Source organism: Sus scrofa, chromosome 8, assembly GCF_000003025.6.
Source record: "Sus scrofa isolate TJ Tabasco breed Duroc chromosome 8, Sscrofa11.1, whole genome shotgun sequence".
In the NCBI taxonomy this organism is placed as follows: domain Eukaryota; kingdom Metazoa; phylum Chordata; class Mammalia; order Artiodactyla; family Suidae; genus Sus; species Sus scrofa.
Genome location: NC_010450.4, coordinates 138,695,996 through 138,716,419, shown reverse-complemented (window position 1 = coordinate 138,716,419; position 20,424 = coordinate 138,695,996). Strand labels below are relative to the sequence as shown.

The window sequence follows — 20,424 nt, the reverse complement described above, 5'->3', positions numbered from 1 at the left end:
TAATGATTTGGGAGCGCTTAAAAATTAGTAGAGGTTGTTATGGATAATTAGTGAAAATAAAGACTCCTACTGTACTCCTGGAACTTTCTTGAATAATCTGCCAGTGTTTACTAAATTCCCTTTTTGTTTTGTGTCACAGTCTCAGAAGAATATTCATATTTATCACTCATACTTCTGATGCAGAACTGTTCTAGGACTGATTCATCTTTAGCTTGGGATAATGTACAAAATAATAATTTTTATATTTTGTATAAATGTTAACAAAATTTGCTGGAATCATCACTGATCTCAGAATGGGAAAAAAATTTTTATCCTTTTAATGTGCCCCCAGTTGCTTGTGTTCAGTGAAACTTCTTAACATTTTGACCTATCCTTGCAGGGTTCATGCTTGAACCAGATCCAGACCGTAGACCTGATATATTTCAAGTGGCCCACTTTGCATTTAAATTTGCCAAAAAGGATTGTCCAGTCTCCAACATCAATGTAAGTAGTTTTGCAAGTGGGATGTGAATTTAAAATCCATTTCTTCATGTGCAGATATATATACTTTCAGAGTTACTTGTTTCGTGACAGGTAGTCTAATAGTGTGTTTGTGATTAGTATTTCTGATACCAAGCCACAACTGCCATCTGCACACTGCGATGCTCTGGGGAGCACAGTGGACGTGGGGGCGTGCAGGGTATTTTTTGTCTCGAGGGAAGCAGAGCGACATCTGTCTGACACTGCACAAACCACTGTTACTAAGCTGTTTAGGCCTAACTATTGAAAAAAGAACAGAACTGTTAGATTTGGGGATGGGGTGGGGTGGGGTGGGGGTGTCATCCTAAGCGCTATGTGAACTGAGAGAGTTTGGTTACCTTTGGTGTAAAGAGCACAGGCGTTGTTAGTGCAGAAAACCAGGTTCAGCTCTGTCTTAATCAGTGATAGATGTTGTGTATTTTGGAAAGTTATTAAATGTCCATTTCTTTTTCTGTAAAACAGGGATAATAGTTATTAGGATTAGAAGTAATAGATGTAAAACCCAGTGTCTAGTCCTGGGAAGGTGCCAAGTTGGTAAGAGCTGATGCCACCCAGAGACTGAGTTGTGCGCACTGTACGTAGCCATGGTGGGCGAGCAGCGGACGGCAAGTCGTCTACTCTTACTCAAGTTTCAGAATCATCACTGATTTTTAAGCCGTCCTCAACTTTGTGAAGATCTTTCTGGCCTGACTTTTTCTTAAAGATTTCCTTTGGGTATAACTTAATCCACCCCACTAAGAAAAAGGAAGGAAGTTAGTACCTTTCCTTTTTTTTTTTGAAGTTTTTAGTGTGTCAGTGGAATACATTCTTGGTTGGAGCTGGAAGTCATTACTAACATTCTCGTAGTGGAAATCGCTTTATTTGACACTTGCATGGTCATTTCCTATAAGCTAAGCATTATGGAGCATAAATGAAGAAGCCTCTGCTCTTGTTTTCTAGACTTGACAAGCAATGTCATGAAAATTACCCGCAGTGTGTAAAACAGCACTTTATTCATGTGCTTGGTTTTGCTTCTTTGTCTAAAGTGTGACATAGTTATTGATTTGCAAGTGTAATATATTCCTTTATACCCAAGATTTACCCATTTGTAAAATGAATATGATGATATTGTGCCTTTTTTTCTCCAAGGGTTTCTATGGAACACAAATATGAGAGTGACATTTGTGTCACATGCAGTGATACTTGCAGATTAGATCTGGCAAAGATATGCAAACTACTTATAGGTATCTGAGGTGAAAGAAATAGTATCTCACAGAGAGTACTTTTAAAGTTAAAGAATATATCAGTGATGTTTCAATAAAGCTCTCTGCAATTGCAGTGAAAACTAAAATGAAAAGTTTTATTTTTTCTTCCAAGAATTCTTCTATTCCTTCAGCTCTTCCCGAACCGATGACTGCTAGTGAAGCAGCTTCTAGGAAAAGCCAAATAAAAGCCAGGTAAGCAATGCTATGCTAAAAATTGAAAAGGCATTTAAAAAAGGGCAGATGGGGGAGGTAGTTTTCCTTTTTAATTCTAGCAAATGTCATTCATTGAGTATTGCCTTCACCCACACAAAAAATGTCATATTCCCTGTTGCATGTGGTTTGGAGTTTAAAGAGCAGGTGCAAAATAAGCTTTACTGTTGGATCAGTCTCACTTGCCCTGCTTATTGTCAGCAATCACAAAGTGTCTGTGTAACTGCTGATGTCATATTGGGTCATTCTGGGCGGGGATGCGTTGTCATTATTTCATTACATGACAGCTGATTTATGACATTTTATGTTTTCCTTTATACCTAGAATGGCTTTTTAAATTTACGGAAAGAAAAAATTAGCTATATCTCCTTTATAATGAATAATTATAATGGTAATACTTTTAAGACTGATAAATGTTATAATGTTTTAAATAATTTTATAGTTATTTACTATATTAATGTTTGATCTGAATTATGGAGTTGAGACTTAAAGCTGGCTGTGGCTGTGGTGTAGACCAGCAGCTGCAGCTCCAGTTTGACTCCTATCCTGGGAACTTAGGTGTGCCACGGGTACAACACTTTAAAAAAAAAAAAAGAAAAACTTAAAGCTGACTAATTGAATTAATGACTTTTTCTTCATGCTCTCTTTTTGAGATTAAAAGTTAGTAAGCAGGATTGTATTTTAGATTATCAGACAGGTATAACATTACATTTGGGGAGATTTCCTTGTATTTTACTTACACAGAGTATTTCACTTGACATAAACACGGGAAATATATTTGTCACACACTTGTTATATGCAAGATATAATACTGAGAACACAAAGAAAGAGGAGCAGTGTTTAATTCCAAGGAGTTCGCATCCCAGTGAAGGTAGACGAGTGAACAGTTACTGCCTGATTATCTCGGCAGCTCTGAGAGTGGAGGAAGAGAAAGGCTGGGTGCCGAGAAAACGGGAGCACAGGGAGGACCCTTTCCTGGGGGTGGGCCTTGGCGACTCTGCTAGGAGGATGAATCCTCTCGTGATCAGGGATGATGGGCGGTAGAGCTACTGCAGGCAGACATTTCGGTCAAGAGCGGCTCTGAGAAACCGCAAGGCTGGATCCCAGTAGGGCACATGCAGGAGTGGAGAGAAATGAAGCTGAGGACGTGGGGAAATGCCAGTCATGAGCAACTTTGTCTGTCATGCGGAGAAATTTGGATTTTGGCCTTGGGGCTGGTGAATTTTCAGCCTTGCCATCACTTCTGCTTTTTGGGACTTGGTTGTGAGACGTGCTATAAATAATCTGTTATTTGTAAATTGTCAAAATAACATTTGGGAGTGACTTAGTCTTTTAAAAAATATGGCGTCACTCTAAAAATATCATCTTCATTCACTTAAATTTAAAATACTCTTTTGAGTAAGAGGAAGGCGTAAAGTTACATCTAACTTGGAGGAGTCAGCGTGACTGACAGTCTGTCTTCCCCATGACACAGCAACTAGCAGTTAGCAACCACTGTCATAGTTGAGGGGTCCTTATGAGGTGTTGTGGGGCTTGTCGGTTGAATTTTATCATTACTTGTGATTTAAAATAATTACTTTGTAAATGATTAAATCTTCAAGAAAGCAGATAATAAATTTTAAAAAAAGCATGAGTCAACTGAACAAGAATAATGCTGTTTCCCCATGGCACTCCAGTTATAGCTATAATGTTATAAGCAAATGAAATAATTAATGAAACAGTCAACTCAAATTCACAGTGCTGTTCATAGCACCGATTATTTTTACTGTCTTGTATTTTATTACATTTTTATGGACATGTGCTGTATCTTCCTAGGCAGACTATATTCTTTGGTGACAGGATACTGTGCCATGTTTGCTGGCTGTCAGTAATTGTATAATAGATATTGGTACATTAGTAAAGTCAATTAGGAAACACTAGACTAACCAAAGTCTGCAGAACTTTTAATATGCTTTTTTAGAGGTTTGCTGTGCTCATGTGTGTAGTGAGTCCTCTATGGAGTGATTTAGAACAGGAACAAGGCAGGGTAAAGTCTGGCCTGCATTACCCACCTAATAAAGAATGAATAGGCAAATAAAAAGATTATACACAATATCTCCCCTAATCACTTGCATTTAGGGAGTATGGCATTGGTTTCAATGCCACATCCATAATTTGAACGCGATAAATGCTCAATTAGATTAAATGAGATCTAATTGGTTACACGTATACATGATCTTTAGATTCACTTTTCACGTGACTTGTACCGTCCCTGTCTCATCTAAAACATGGATGGTATTTTTAGAAATTAGTACATGTGCAGTGTATTTCTATGATTTTCCAAAACCTTTCCATCAGTGTTACTGTGATACTCCCTTGGAAAGATAGTTGTTGCCAGGGCTCCCTCTTGTGGTACCTGCAGAAGGAGGCGAGGGCTGTGGATCTCAGCAGTGCAGACCTGTACTTGAAAAGTCATGTGTATGCAAAATTTTTAAGTGTCAGGGCATTTGAAATGTGCTGTAGGAGCTTGGTCTCTTGCAGTCTTTTAGAAAAGTGAACATAGACCCTATTAAAGTTTTTTGAGTTTTTATACTGAATTTATAGAAAGCAGAGTTGATAAACTGTAAGGTAAAGATTTTCCCTGGGTTTTTTTTTTTTGAAAGAGAAGGGCAGATGTCTGTGTCTTCTCCAATTATATTTAGTGTCTCTTGCTTTCAAAACGATTCTTACTGCTTGACCACTCATATCTGTGGCCTAAACTAAGTCCTAGTGTGAAAACATATAATTTCCATTCATTGTTTTCAGTGAAGCAAAATTAAAGCTTCCAGAAGTTAAATGTGAGCTGGTAGCTCCACCTGTTAAGAGTCTTGGCTTCTTTTGTTTTACATGCCCTGGGGTGTAATGGTTTCTTTCTTAGGCCAAGGGTCTAAGCTATGGGAGACTGTTATTTCTTCTTTCTTATTTTTAGTTCTCTGACTGGTTTAGAGAGTTGTTGGCTCTCCATTTTGTCCAAAACCTTCCTGAGAAGGCTTCTCTTTGTTTTATTTTATCTCCTTAAGAGCACTTCTATATTCTTTTTTCTGCCAGCGTCAGTGGCAGACTATGAATGGTAGCAATCTGGCTTGAGGAAATTGATTATGAGGTTTATTTTATTTACTTTCCTATTTTCATTAAACATTTACTACTTGAAAATGAGACTTAGGAAGAAGCCAAGAGGACTAATACAATCACCAGTAATAGTAATAAATATGCATTTGTTGAAATAGATGATTTATAGAACAAATAGTAAATTAGGAAAAACCCCAATATTTGGAGTGAAATGTATTCTTCTGTTGTAGAATAACAGATACCATTGGACCAACAGAAACCTCAATTGCACCAAGACAAAGACCAAAGGCCAATTCTACTACTGCCACTCCCAGTGTGCTGACCATTCAAAGTTCAGCAACACCTGTTAAAGTCCCCGCTCCTGGTGAATTTGGTAACCACAGACCGAAAGGTAAAACAGCCCTGCCAACCTTATCCCCTTGTAGTTAACTTAAACACACCTTTTATGGCTTGATTTCCTAGCAGCGTGAATTATTGGCAGACTGACTGTTGTGAAGCAGATATATCACACAATGCTTTAAGAATCACAAAGCTACTGATGCCTGGTATACTTAACTAGTTGTTTTCCTAAAGTTGTCGGAAAGGTAAGTTATTGGTAATACAAAACTGTGGTACGAAAAGCTCACGATTTGCTCATCCCTGGAGTCATCAGCTGGGGAGGGTTTGAGGTTGATACTAAAGTACAGAAGAGTATAGAAGAAAATTCTGTATTGTATTGAAAAGGAGGGATTTGAAACTCTAGCCTTACAAAGGTTTAATGTTAAAATGTTTTTAATTAGAATATTCTGATGGAAAAAGCCCACCCTTTGATTCTCAAACTGGGTTTGAGTCCTGTTTCTCCATTGCTCAGTGACATGTTAGGAAAATACTAGTACCTGTCTGTAGGATTGTTGTGGGGATTAAGTGACTGCTTACTGTAATGCCTGCCGTGTGATACTCTCTTAAGAAATGTTCCTGTTACCTACTGTTATCACTACAAAGTAAAATATATGCCCAAGGAAGACAGAGTTCACATTTCCAGATGTATTGCTGGATGCTTGTGGTGACCAGGTATACCCCAGGGAGGAATATTCTGTGGAAAAGAGAAAATAGGGGAATTTGACGTTTTTGTACCCATTTCCCCTTCTCCCATTTCCCAGCTTCACTGTTCTCTTCTGGGAAAACAATCTCTCACTCTTTCTCTTTCGAAGAGTAAATACCAAGGTATAGGGTATCTAGGAAAATTTTGTTTTGTTGTAAAGCATTCAGTGTCGGCTTCCCTTTTCTACCTTTGGGTTGGAGATCTAACATGCTTACGTTTGAATAAATCTGATTTATCACTCGGATACCCTGGAAATCTGCGGGAACAGCTTAGTAAGATGGTGTCTGAAAGGACTTACTAAAGGATTTGGGCTTGTTTTAGGTAATTTTGGGGAAGTGGGGGTATAATAGCGTAACTTTTACCTGGAGGTAGTTGAGCAAAAGCCTCCTTGGAAATGAAGCAGTGCTTAGTTGTGTCAGCCGGGACAGAGAGGTTTGGTCATCTTTGTGGTTGGGACAGTGTTCCTGATTTTGTCAGTGTTGAGACACGATTATGGAGTGGCCTTGTTGTGCTGATCCATCACGGTCCCAGAATGGCCTTGTCTGATGCTGGTGTTTTGTAAAATTGTTTACGTTTCTAAGGCGAATGCCAAGACCCAGGTGTGTCAGGCCTGTCCCCCAGGTCAGGGCAGCGTTTCTGTTTTGTACATGCTTCCAGCTTTGGTTGGGAAAAAAAAAATACTCTTTGTTTTCCCCGTAAGATCACGTGGTGCATCCCTTAACATCTCTTTGCCTGTTGAGTTTTACAGAAGCAGCAGAGACACAAAGCCATCTTTTTAAAAAGGTGGTCATGCAGTGCAGTCGCACTCAGAACAATGTGGAAGTGTCCATCCTTCTGCTTCCCAGAGGAAGCTAGTAGCAGTTTGGTGCACATCCTCCCAGTCCTTTTTCATGTTCGTGGGTGTATGTAAACGGATGTAAATAACTCACGTTGGGTTAAACACGAAGGGGTTTGTCCTAGAGATAGTTTTCTGCAACTTGGTTTTGTTACAACTTAATGTGCTTTGTTATGCGAATATACTTAGTACTGAATACACTTTGGAGTGTTTTTGGCGTCAGCGCATATGGCTCTACCATGCAGTTTTTAAGAGGCATGTGATGCTCCACAGTGTGCAGGTACCATAGTTGACACAACCATTTAGGTTATTTCCAGTGTTTGCTAGTACTAATAGCATCGTGGTAAACATCCTTAAAATGGACTCTTGATTTCCATGTCTGAGCCTTTGAGGAAAATATTAAAAAGTATACTCATTTAAAGTTTATTACATACTTGCCAAATTGCCATCTAAAGAGGACTTCCAAAGTCTATCCTCTGCTGCCAACAACAGCGTGAGTCTTTTCATTCCTGTTCTTGTCAACAGTTGATAATACTGATTTTTAAAAGTGTTTCCCTACTGAAAGGTGAAACGTTTTTGGTTTTATTTTAATATTCCTTTTGCAGTTTTCTGTGAATTTGTCTCTATTTTTTATCGCTCTGAAGATTTTACTTTTATGTATTCTGAATCTTATTTCTTTGCCAAATACATTGTAAGTGCGTTCTTTCAGTTTATCATTTGCCTTTAGCTTTACTTGTGAATTCACTTAACTTCTCTGGGCCTTAGTTTCATTGTTAGCAAGATGGGGACCAGTAGTGGTGTGAGGATGCAGTGCTGTGCTCGAAGGCGTTGTGTTCATGCAGGGCAGCTTTGATGCTGTCTGGGGCTCTCTGGCATATTCTGTGGAGAACCAGGGAGCACTGCTCACCTTGATAACACTAGCGAGAAGCCGCAGTTCGTGAGGGTAGAGGTGAGCTCCTGGAGTTAGTGCATCATCCGTGTGTGTTTGGGCGTCACCTGCCGCCACAGTGTTCTCCAGCTGGGCATCAGGGCCTTACAGGATGCATGTATAGCTGAGGACCTGAGCTTTTTAACTCCTTCCACCTGCAAAGAAAGATACCCAAAGGCAAATGGTGGCTATGCTGTGTGGAGGAATTAGGGTTTTCATTTTCTTCCTTATATTTTAGTAAATATTGTCAAGAATAATTAAAATGAACATGGGTTTTCTTATAATTGGAAGAATTAGAAAAAGTTATAAAAAGATTTTCACAAAGGTGTGTATTCAAGGCCTGTGGAGGGATGAAGACATGAAATTGATGAAAAAGAGTCCTGCTCGCCCTCCTTGTTCTCTCCCTCCTTTTCTCCCCTTCAGGTTAAATAGTCATATTTGAATTACAGTAGCTGGTTCAAAGAGAATATAGAAATTACAGTGTATTTCTTCTTTTTGGTGTTGTGTGTCTCATCCGTTCTCATGTATTTCAAAAGTTTATTCATAGGATTTTCCTGTGGTCAAATTAATTTTTTTTTTTTTTTTTTGGTCTTTTTGCCATTTCTTGGGCCGCTCCTGCGGCATATGGAGGTTCTCAGGCTGGGGGTCGAATCGGAGCTGTAGCCACCGGCCTACGGCAGAGCCACAGCAACGCGGGATCCGAGCCGCATCTGCAACCTACACCACAGCTCAGGGCAACGCCGGATCCTTAACCCACTGAGCAAGGCCAGGGATCGAACCCGCAACCTCATGGTTCCTAGTCGGATTTGTTAACCACTGAGCCACGACGGGAACTCCTGTGGTCAAATTTATAAAGCTTATAAATAAATACCCATTTAGGACAAAGTGTTAATGGATTCGCTATAGTAACATTTCTTGAACATCTGTTATAAAACGTTCTTTGGAGCCCTAACAAATAAATAAGTCTTTACCCCATCCCTTAGGGGCTGTTGTTCCGAAGAAGCCATGTAAACAATTAACATGTGCAAGGCGGAGTAAGATGTTACAAGCTGAGTGGAAGTGTTAGGTGAAGGAAAAAGAGATTTGAGCTGAACTTGAAAGGACAAGAAGATTGGCGATGGGTAGAAAGTGGCATTCCAGACAGAGAATCATGTCATCAAAGACACAGACCCATGCTGGTGTATCATGGGTCGAGAAATGAAGCATGAAAGATGAAATGACTTGTTCGTGAGTTGTAGTTGACAAAATCAACTTTCACGGGTACTTATAACTATAGTAAATAATCCCTTTAGACTATATGTACATGAAAGTTTCTATACCATAAGGATATGAGTGCCTTGGTTAGTGATTATTGAAATGATGTTTTGAAATCCAGCCATTTTATTGAAATCATCAGTGTGTGAATACAAGTTTTTGGAACCTTTTTTCAGGAGCCCTGAGACCTGGAAACAGCCCTGAGAGCTTATTGGGTCAGGGGCCCACTCAGCAGCCTCCGCAGCAGCATAGGGTACTTCAGCAACTACAGCAGGGAGATTGGAGATTGCAGCAACTTCATTTGCAGCATCGTCATCCTCACCAGCAGCAGCAGCAGCAGCAGCAGCTACTTCAGGATGCTTATATGCAGCAGGTAACTCTTTGGTTACTAAGATACATGGATTGTGAGATCTAGGCAGCTCTTGAATATTAGTGAATTCCTTTTTGTATCATAAATTCTACCTTGAACTCCAGACTGAAATAAACATTTTGCTCAGTTTCCTGATTATGAAAGAATATGCATTTTATTTGCATTCTGTGAGATACCCTATTGAAACAGGTTGCCTCACAGCTTCGTGAAGCAAAGAATGTTCATCCTGTCACCTGGCCTCACAGGTGTCCTGCAGCTTATGAGGAATATTACCTTTTTCAGGTTATGCTTTGAGTTCAGATATATAGACCAATAATGTTATTGTTGGAAAGGTGATATTAGACCTTCAGAAGTAATACTGTCGTAGGTTTTTGTTCTTTTTTAAAAATTTCTCTTTTTTAGCCTGTGTTGAGTGTGTGTGTGTGTGTGTGTGTGTGTAAGGGTGGCATTTAGAGTTGGAAGAGACTAGAAATAATGACCTTACATTTGATTTTGTCCTTTGCTGCATCAGAGCCTGCCCATTTCTGGTTTCACTAAAATGTGTTAAATTTAGTGACTCTCGTCCTCATGCCTTCATCATGGCCCGAAGTAGTTTTGAATCAGTTGATACCTGACACTTGTCATGGGTGTGCCTTTCCTCTGGTGCCACTGCAGGGCCGGGAGATAGCGCTGAAGGAGAGCAGGGCATCATTGACCGCGGTGATTCCCGGACACAATTAACTTTGAGGGTCTTCATCAGCTGTGTGGCAGGTTTAGGTTTCTCCCAGACATCCGTAAACTGTGCTGGACATGGTTTTAGTTTATGTTTCATTGATAATTTTGAAACCATTTCCAAAATGCAGATTTAAGTTGTAGTCGCTTATTGACTGTAGGTCTTTCACGTTAGTGCTTGGACGTTTGAATACCCACGTTGTTGTTATGTTACGGTCAATACTTTAAATAAGAAAAGGCCATGGCACAAAAAAGGCATGAGTAGTATCGATGAATTTGTTTTTCTAATTGTAGTACCAGCATGCAGTGCAACAGCAGCAGATACTGCAACAGCAGTTTTTAATGCATTCGGTGTATCAGCCACAAGCGTCTGCATCGCCTTATCCCGCAATGGTAAGTTTTATATAGTTTCTAGCGTTCTCTCTGAGTACACATTCCAGTGTTGGAATTCACAGTATGAATGATATTATTCAGAATTTAATAAAGTCAGCTCAAGCTAGTTCATTAACATGTATTTTATCAAAGCCGGTCACGCATTCTCAAGCCAGTTTAAATTGGACTGAGCAATACAGCACGTGGACTTGGCACGTCGTAACTGGCTGATAGTATGTTTCTCTTCTCTCACGTTATGAGGAAATGATTGATTATCCAGGATCTTTTGTCATATGTCTCCATTTGGCAAACGTCTATTGAGTTAAAAAAAAAAAAAGGAAAGCAACCTAAAGGAAAATCGTATTTACTTCAGAAAATAGTTTGACCTTTTTTACAGTAGCCACTGTACCAAGTGACTTTAAGCTACTCTATTTTTTTTTCTTAAACTGTTTAAAGGAGGATTTTTGAATCCTGCCAGGTGAGCCTAACATTGCAGGTTTTTGTTCGTTTGTTTTTTGTTTTTGTTTGTTTTTGCTATACCTGTGGCATGCAGAAGTTCCCTGGTCAGGGACTGAACTCGAGCCGCAGCAGTGATAGTGCCATATCCTTAACGTGCTGAGCCACTAGGAAACTCCACAACCTTTTTTTTAAATTAAAAATTTTTTTTTAAATTGAGACATAATTGACAAAATTATATATATGTATAACATAATAATTCAGTGTTTGTGTATATTATAAAATGATCACCACAATAAGTCCAGTTAAACAACTTCCTTTTTTTTCTTGGCTGTACCTGTGGCATGTGGAAGTTTGCAGGTCAGGAACTGAGTCCCAGCCATAGCTGTGACCTACTCCACAGCTACGGCAAGACCAGATCCTTAACCCACTGTGCCACGCATTGAACCCGTGTTGCTGTAAAGATGACACCAGATCCTTAACCCGCTGCTCCACAGAAGGAACTCCTAAACAACTTCTTAAATAGGTTGATTTTGTCTTGCTGTGGTTTTCTAGTAGCAAGCTGCTCCTTCAGATAAAAATTGTTTTTCAGGTTTCTGATTTTGTTGCCAAAGGAAAAGGAAGGAGAATGGTAAACAGATGTGCTGCTGACAGGGCTTCTTTGACCTTGAGCGTTGTTTGGTATGATGACATTTTTTGTTTCAGATGCAGCAGTATCAGCAGGCTTTCCTGCAGCAGCAAATGCTCGCTCAACGTCAGCAGTCTCCACAGCAGGCATCACCAGAGTATCTCACCTCCCCTCAAGAGTTCTCACCAGCCTTGGTGTCCTACACGTCGTCACTCCCAGCTCAGGTTGGAACCGTAATGGACTCCTCTCATTGTGCCAATAGGCAAGTATTTGTGCATTGAGCGCACAGGAAGGGTGTTCACTTGAAGTGGAGCTGCCGAGGGCTCCGGGGTTGCCTTGGAGCCCACCTTCCTGTATAGCGCCCCTTTTCTCTTACTGGTCCCCTCTTCTGGTCTCTGCAGCTCCATCCCTCTTTCCACTTCTGTCACTTAATTCTGCTGTTCGTTATTTGCAGATGAGGCTTAGCAACATCTAGCAGCATTTCAGGCTAAGAAAAGCATTAGCTTATGTGTTTTAAGACATTCTTTGTGATTTCAGTAGAAACAAAACCCTAACAAACTACTTTAGTCATTAAAAAAAAAATTCCCGTAGACAGTTAATTTAACTTTTTCTACTTACATGTTATTACTTCCAGTTAATTTGATGGTATAATACTCAGAGATTGGCTAATTTAGTTTAATTTAAACAAATATAAAAAAGTTTTAGTGAGTCCCTTGGCTCTTTTTTTGTTTGTTTGTTTGTCTTTTTGCCTTCTCTAGGGCCGTTCCCATGGCATATGGAGATTCCCAGGCTAGGTGTCTAATCGGAGCTGTAGCCACCGGCCTATGCCAGAGCCACAGCAACGCGGGATCCAAGCCACGTCTGCAACCTACACCACAGCTCATGGCAACGCTGGATCCTCAACCCACTGAGCAAGGGCAGGGATCGAACCTGCATGGTTCCTAGTCGGACTCATCAACCACTGTGCCACAGCGGGAACTCTGCTTGGCTCTTTTTAAAGATGATATAATACTGCAAGCGTATATGTTAGCATATAGTCTATTTTGGTTATTCGCATACATTAGTTAGAGTTATTTTTCATGGATAGTTCATATTGAAAACATTACAGTAAGTTAAAGAATTGTGATGTAGGTTTTTTCAAGCTAGATTTATTGTGAAGAATGCTTTAGGACTTTGTAATTAAGAATCTATTTATCATTATGAATCCTTGCTGGTATTTTTAGATACGTAGGGGGAAGTAGCTGTTAGAGCTTCAGTGATTAGAACACTAAAGAAATTCTCAGACAGCACTATCTTAGGATATGAAACACAGCAGGGAGAGGGTGTTTACAGGCTTCGGCCAAGTCGAGTGTGCAGAAGAGCACTGTTGATGGCCTAGTGTTCACTGAGTGTGTCAAGAGAGGCTAGAGTGTACAGGTGCTGCAGTAGGCCACCCATCCTGTGTTCGTCTGTGTGACCAAGAAAGGGCTGGGGGATTGAAGGAGAGAGGGAAGGAAGAGGGAAAAGACAGGTTTATTGAGGAGCTTTCCTAGGTCACAAGTGATGTGCGTGGATTAGGACAGGTGTGCCTTTAAGGGAAGCAGGGCAGAAAATCAGAGGCTGGTTTAAAGATCCAAATCAGTGTTCGCCAGACTCTTTATTTGCCTACTCTAGTTAAGATTTTTTTATTTATCCACCTAACACTCTTTTCTTTAAAACAATTTTTTATCACAGTTGATGTACAGTGTTCTGTCAATTTCTGCAAAGTGACCCAGTTGTACATATATACGCATTCTTTTTCTTGCATTATCCTCCATCATGTTCCATCACAAGTGGTTGGACATGGTTCCCTGTGCTCTACAGCAGGATCCCACTCCTTTCTTTAATAGATCAATAGCATTGTTGTAAATAATACTAAGTATTATACATTTTCAACAAAGCCACTAAAATATAATCTGTGAAATACAAGTAGCAATCTGATAAATTTACAAAAAAGACATACCTATAAGTAAGTGTCTTAGGGATACTGATGAGGCTACTGTACTAATTAGATGATTGATTTTTTTTTTTTTTTTTACTTTTGATGTTAACTAGAATAAAAAATGTCAGTTACATCCCATGTATGTAATTGGAAAACACGAAGATATTAAACTCTTTTCTCTGATACAACATATTCACTCACGTATACTTCGTATTCTAAAGGATTACCGGCCTCTGGAAGCACAATTGTGTCTCTGATGAGAATGGAGCCATGACTTGGAAATCCTGTGTGAGATGAGAGAATTCAGTCCAGTGTCCTGTAGCTTATGTATTGTCTAAAATTCTGATTAGTTGTGAAGGAAGTTGAGTAAAGATTTGAGGCACACGTCGGCATGCAAGGTGCTGAGTCCTTTAAGTTATGTGAATTATCATAGCACTGCCTACTTAATCTCATCTTCAGTGATATTGATGAAATCACAGAGGTGATGTGTTAGATAAGTGCATTTTCTAATTTCTGTGTAACTTTAAAATGAAAAAGTCGAGTTATCAGGTGCAGTGGGTTAATGATCTGGCTTGTCTCTGAAGGCATACCAGTTCATTTCCTGGTCCTGCACAGTGGGTTAAGGATCCAGTGTTGTTGAAACTGTGGTGTAGGTCACAGCTCTGGCTCAGATTTGATCCCTGGCCCGTAAACTTCTGTATGCCGCAGGGGCAGCTGGAAAAAAAAAAAAGTTGAGTTATCATCAAAATCATTTTGCATACCACAGTTCAGATGCTATGGGATTGGGTATCTGTGAAAGTGTATAAGACTTGTTACACCCCAGTCTCCTGAACCGATGCGTTGAGGGAGATGGGTGTATATGGAACAGCACAGCGGTGACTGTCGGATGAGTAGAAATGACTATACGCAACCAATAGGAGTTGGGAACACAGAACTTTCCGTGGCAGCACTGCTCCAGCCACACTTGGTGCCTCAGTGCTACTTTACTGATATTACTTCTGGTTTAGGTAAATCCTTACCAAGGATTATATGTTGAGTATCTCGTTCTGTAACATATTAAAAGGTGATCTGTAAGCAAACATCCCTGCTTAGGCCTAAGTCAGTGGGAGGTGAGAACTGGGGTTAAATGTTTGGCTCTAAGAATATAAGGGATATTTGAGCAGACAATAAGAAACTAAGTAGTTCCTTAGACAAGGAAAGGGTAGCTGTCTTGGTTAGCGTGATTATTTCGTATTCTTTCCTGCTGAATCTTCTGCTAAGATTTCTGTCCTTATGCTGTGTCTGTATGTTGCTAAGATGACTATTGGAGAGTATTACCATGTTTTATTCAAATAATAGTTAAATAAGCAAATATCTATGCATATATTATCTCCTTACCATATAAATTACCCTGTTGGAGTTCTCCTGTGGTGAGGTGGGTTAAGGATCCAGCATTGTCCAACCCAAGCTGCTGCAGTGGTGCAGGTTTGATCCCTGGCCTGGGAACTTCCACATGCTGTGAACATGGTCAAAAAAGTAAATCAGTAAATATATTGCCCTATTGTATTAGTTATTTGTTGCTGCATAGTAAATTACCTCAAAATCTAGTGGTTTAAAATGACGATAAACATGTATTATCTCACACACTTTCTTTGGATCAGGAATTTGGGACTGGCTTAGCTGTGGGGTTATGACCAGGGACGGGTCTCTCATGAGGTTGTAGTTAGATGTTGGCTGGGGCTGTAGTCCATTGATGGCTTGGCTGGTGCTGATGGATCTGTTTATAAGACTACTCACATGGCTTTGGGCAGGTAGCCTCCATTTTCTGTCATGTGGTCTCTACAAGAGCCTCCTTGGTTATTCTCGTTGGCAAAGCCAAAGACCATTTCGAATGAGGAATCATTTATTCCAGTTTCTCCCAGAACATGTGGTCCAAGGGAGAGGGCAAGAGGGCGCCTGCGAAGCCTTTTATGATCTAGTCTCCGAAGTCAAATGTTGGCACTTCTACCACCTTTCGTTTGTTAGAATTGAGTCACTAGATCTAGCCCACATTCAAGGGCAGGGCAATTCAGTTCCACCTGTTAGAGGAGTGTCAGAGAACTTGTAGACATATATTTTAACACATGTTTAAGGGGTAGGTTAATGACTACCTCCACTGAGTTAGAGTCAACCAAGAAGAATCCATAAACTCATTCCAGGAACAGGAGGAAGCTGATTCAGATAGGGAATCGTAAACTTCTGAAAAGGATCATTGATGGGCAGGAGAGGACTGCTCATTTCTCTTTGCGCTTTAACCTCTCTGAGCTGTGCTTCTAGAGCTAGGGAAGTCCTTGAAGATAGTTCTGGAGGTAGAGATGAGCTCCTGTCATACGCAGGCAGGCCTGGGCCTTGGCAGGTGATGATTCCTGGCGTGAGTTATAAACTGAATTGGGTTTGTTATTAAGGAAGACTGTCTCCTTGTTGGTCCGTTACTGTGCGACTCTTCCTGTAGCTTCAGTAAGTGTTTTCAGCGCTCCATTCTCGGCTCAGCTCTACTGGAAGGGGCTTTGGCTAGGGGCTTAAACGGGAAGCCTTTGCCCTTTCTTCTTTTTCAAGACCTGTGTGGTGGCAGTGGAAGTGACCTTCCAAGGGGAAGGTGAATTTGAGGGGATGAGTCCAGGCTTGCAAAATTGAGATAGATACCTCTTTAGAAGCACATAGAGAATCTCCCTCCATGACCACTGTCAGAAGATCCGGATTCACATCATGAAATGAACTTGACTGCTCTGTCACATTGCCCTGTGCCTGTGTTGTATTTCCAGGCTGAACCGAGGGAAAGGTGCCCAGGTATTTTTAGGTTAAGAAGAGTTTATTTCGACTCTCATCTTCTCTTAAAAGCCAAAGGCACATTGGGTAACTTTCATAGAACCAGTGGTCCTAGGCTCCAGGCTGTAGATACTGTAAACACCAGGAATAACATTATATGGAAAATAACCCTCATCTAGTTTTAGGTAATTCATAAAGCAGTCCTATCATTTCACCTTTTGTTGGTAGCTATGCAAAGAATGCCTTTGTCAAAAGGAAGATTATTGTGCTGGCTGAGCATAACCAGGACATAAGATGACCTTACGCAGTAGTGATTTTAGAATCATACCATTTGATTTAGCAACTGATTTTCACTTTAAAAAGGTTTATTCACTGTGATAATAGATATTTATTGAGTATTAATAATGTTGTCTCCTTTACATGTATTAAATCATTTAATCTTCTTAGTAACCCCGTGAGGTAGATATGCTGCTCCTGTTTTACAGACGAGGAAGTGGAGGCCTAGAGAGGTTAAGGCACTTGCCCACTGGAACACAGCTAATGACGCTTACGGAGGCGATTCAGATTCCACATGGTCTCTTTCCCAGTCCAGTCCTATCCATCATAATAAAGTGGTCTGCTCTTCCGTGTATTTATAAAGTAAGACACTTGAAAATGTTCAGTTCTAATGGTTTTTCCTTTTTCCGCTCTTAATTATTACCATAGGTCAGTTGCTGATAAAGAGGCCGTTGCTGCAGATATTACAAATCAGAAGAACATCAGTAACCCACCTGATATGTCAGGGTGGAATCCTTTTGGAGAGGATAATTTCTCCAAGTTAACAGAAGAGGAACTGTTGGACAGAGAATTTGACCTTCTAAGATCAAGTAAGGGACACTTGAAGGCTTATTTTGCTTCCCAGTAAAATAACAGCTCTATAATTGTTCAGCAAGGCCAAAGACTGTTTTGGGGTGGTAAAGAGAAAATTCTTTTTGTGCATTTGAGGGCAAAATTCAGGCCATCCTCTCTTATATATGCTATCAAACTATATTGTGTGCATTAGAAATCAGTTGCTTGATAATAGCTATGAAACCCAAGGTTGCTGATAATATGCTGATTCCTAACAGTTAAATACTGCATATCTTTGAATGTTAATGCAGAACTCTCCAAAACATGGACAATTAATGTTCAAATAAAAAGGGAGACATTAGTACCTTGCCTTACTAATCATTTTGCAGCTCCTTTTTCTTGCACACTCGATAGAAGCTACTGCGGGTCTGAGATGCCCTTTGAAAGTGCCTGAAGGGAAACTTGGGCTGCTGCATTATGTCACTGCTTTGTAACGCCCTTGTAATGAGTGGTGACGTAAAAGGGCTGCTTTGGTGTCCTGATGTGGCAAAAGTGAAATAAATTCTTTTCCGTTTTAAATCAGATATCTCAATGTTTTTACTTGGAATCGTTGCCTTTTCTTAAACTGTCTATATGTATGTCAAGCCTCGTCATACGTAAAAACATTAGAAAAGTTCTTTTTTGGGAAAGGGGTGTGTGCAGTGTTTTGAGGAGATTATGAAAGAGGAGCAAAAAAGTTTGCTCTTGGACGTCAGTTACCAGATTTCTGAGGTGTGTGTGGGGGGGTGCAAGTGTGTCCCCATTTTGCATGTGAAAAAGGGTCTTGCTCTCTAGTTATAGTTCCTAGTTTCTATTTTATTTTAAGGAACTGGCCTTATGAGAAAAGTTATTAGGTGAAATGCTTTGTTCCTCCTTGGTATCTGTTTTATGTAAAGTTCATAAATGCCCTGAATCAATGTAAGAGTCATTGTGTGGGACTCCTGGTTATATGACTATGAAAAATTAAATTGATTAAATGCAGATATAAAAGTGAGTTCTGAGCCTTTAATAAAGGTTTGTTAACTTTGGTAAAACCAATTTCACATTTTTTTTAATTAAAATCATTTTTTAAACCACAGCTTTTTTGTTTGGCAGTTTTCCTACAATATATGTTGAGTGGTCCCACAAGCAAGTTTTTAAAAAAGGAAGTAAAGTGTATCTTTCCTTTAGAGGGGATGGTAGTGAGATATAGGAGGTAACCAGCCACTCAAAAGGGAGAATTAAATTACTCATTTTAATGTGTTCTGATCAGGATAGTAACTAAGGGCTTGCGAAGTCAGTATTTTCTACTTCTTGGGTAAAAACGTCCCTCTCCACCTTTAAAAAAAAATAAATCAATTTGTGGAATGGGTAAAGTAGTCACATTGTTTTGTACCTTAAAAAAATGCTATTCTAAGCCCTCTAAAATTGGTAATGACACCTAAGTGTCACTTTGCTAGGCAAGAAGGGCGTATACCTAACATCATAAAAATTGGGTTTAGCATGTAAAGCTCCTAACTCCCTACTTGCTCTCAAACTTTGAAAGTCAGATTGCATGTGTAATTTATGTGTTTGTACACACATGTGTGTGCCACAGAGAGCTCAGACCTCATTGCAGTGTCAGTTATGGAGGGTGTTGAGCTCCACGTGAAAGTGCAGGAGGGCCTCTGTCTGAAGGCCAGACAGGGAGTGGTGCCGCCACGCCACGTGGAAAACTGCCTGGATGGCCCTTGAGCTGTTGAAGTCACCACGACAATTTAAGTACTTAGATTGGCACAGGGCACCAGACAGACACGGATTCTGATACCTGGTCATGCCGTTTAATTAGCTTTAATCTCCGTAAAGTCACTTCACTGCTATCTCACTTGGTCATTTGTAAACAAGGTGTAATGCTGCTTACCTCATAAGGTGGTCAAGAAAATCAGATAATGTCTTCAAAGCGTAGGCACTCTGTGAAAGCCAGTTTTTCTCACCTTTTGTATAAGTCTGGGCTCTGACTTCTGAGGTTATTGCCTATATCCAGCATTTAAAAATTGTATCTGAACTGTCAGATTTCTCAGCTGGCAATTAAAAAACCACATGGAAGGGGCTTTGTGGACAGACCGACCACCAGCAGAAGTGGATGGAGGTAGAAAAATGTCTGCTTTTCCCTTAATGATTGATAGTCGTAGTAGTGGGGTTCAAAAAAAGGTGAAATAAAGAAGTCAGTAGTGTGTAGAATGTAGTTGAGAAGCTCTCCTGAAATTTGACTGTACTATCGAGTCATCTTTAGCACCCCTTTTCTCTCACAGTAAGAGAGCTGGTATTTGATCTTGGTAAGGTTTAAACTACACTGATGGGCAAAAGGCCTCTTCTGTCTTCCAGACCCTTAGGGGTTTCAGGAGACCGATGGTGTAGTGAAAATTGATAGTTGGCCGGTATTGTTGGTGCCCTCTTTCCCTGTCAGTTTTCTCCAAAATGAATACGTAAATGAGTGATGCATTGCAAGTATCCCAGTTTCTCTTTTTTCTCAGCACAGATATTTATCAACGCTTTTCCAAAGTCCTTCCTAAGATTTTTTTAAATATTTGGCTTATGAAAGCTTTCCAGTGAGTAACTGTGAATACCTTTTCGTATGATCCTTAAAAATGTAGACGTTGCCTATGTAATGATTGTTCAGAAGAAAACATTGCCTTTTGAGGTTTTGCTTTTTAAATGGTACATGTTTTGTTTTGTTTTGTTTTGTTTTAAAGGATATTCTGTCTAGGAAATATTTTACATGTGTGTATTATCCAAATGGTAATTTTAAAATTATGTTTTGAGATACTAAAATTCCAAAATACTAGTAGTTTGTAACAAAAACTGTTTTTTAGTGATCTTTAAGAGAATAGTTGAATCCAGCTAGCAAAGGGATTGCTTTTGGGCAATCAGTGTAACCAAATATTTGTGGTTTGGAATTTTTTTATCTGTTTTTATTTAAGACTAAAACATGAAATTAAAATTAGGCATTGTTAATAAAGCTGGTCTCGATATTTTTTAAAGTTTAAGCTTGTATTTTTCATGGTTTTTGTATGAAAGCATCTAGATTGGTATGTAGATCTTAGAAATCTAATTGTCATAAAATTTACTGACTTACACACTAGTTAGAATATAGATGTTG

The 20,424-nt window shown here is 39.7% G+C and overlaps 1 protein-coding gene across 2 annotated transcripts in view; it reads left to right on the top strand.

The window, feature by feature from the left end:
- BMP2K (BMP2 inducible kinase) overlaps positions 1–20,424 on the top strand; it is a 118,727-nt gene that overhangs the window by 73,547 nt on the left and 24,756 nt on the right. For both annotated transcript variants that reach the window (XM_021101897.1, XM_021101898.1), the window contains exons 8-14: positions 380–483; positions 1,876–1,955; positions 5,291–5,451; positions 9,335–9,531; positions 10,534–10,632; positions 11,773–11,957; positions 17,145–17,305. In XM_021101897.1, coding sequence (XP_020957556.1) covers positions 380–483; positions 1,876–1,955; positions 5,291–5,451; positions 9,335–9,531; positions 10,534–10,632; positions 11,773–11,957; positions 17,145–17,305 — 987 coding nt within the window. The remainder of the gene's footprint in view (positions 1–379; positions 484–1,875; positions 1,956–5,290; positions 5,452–9,334; positions 9,532–10,533; positions 10,633–11,772; positions 11,958–17,144; positions 17,306–20,424) is intronic.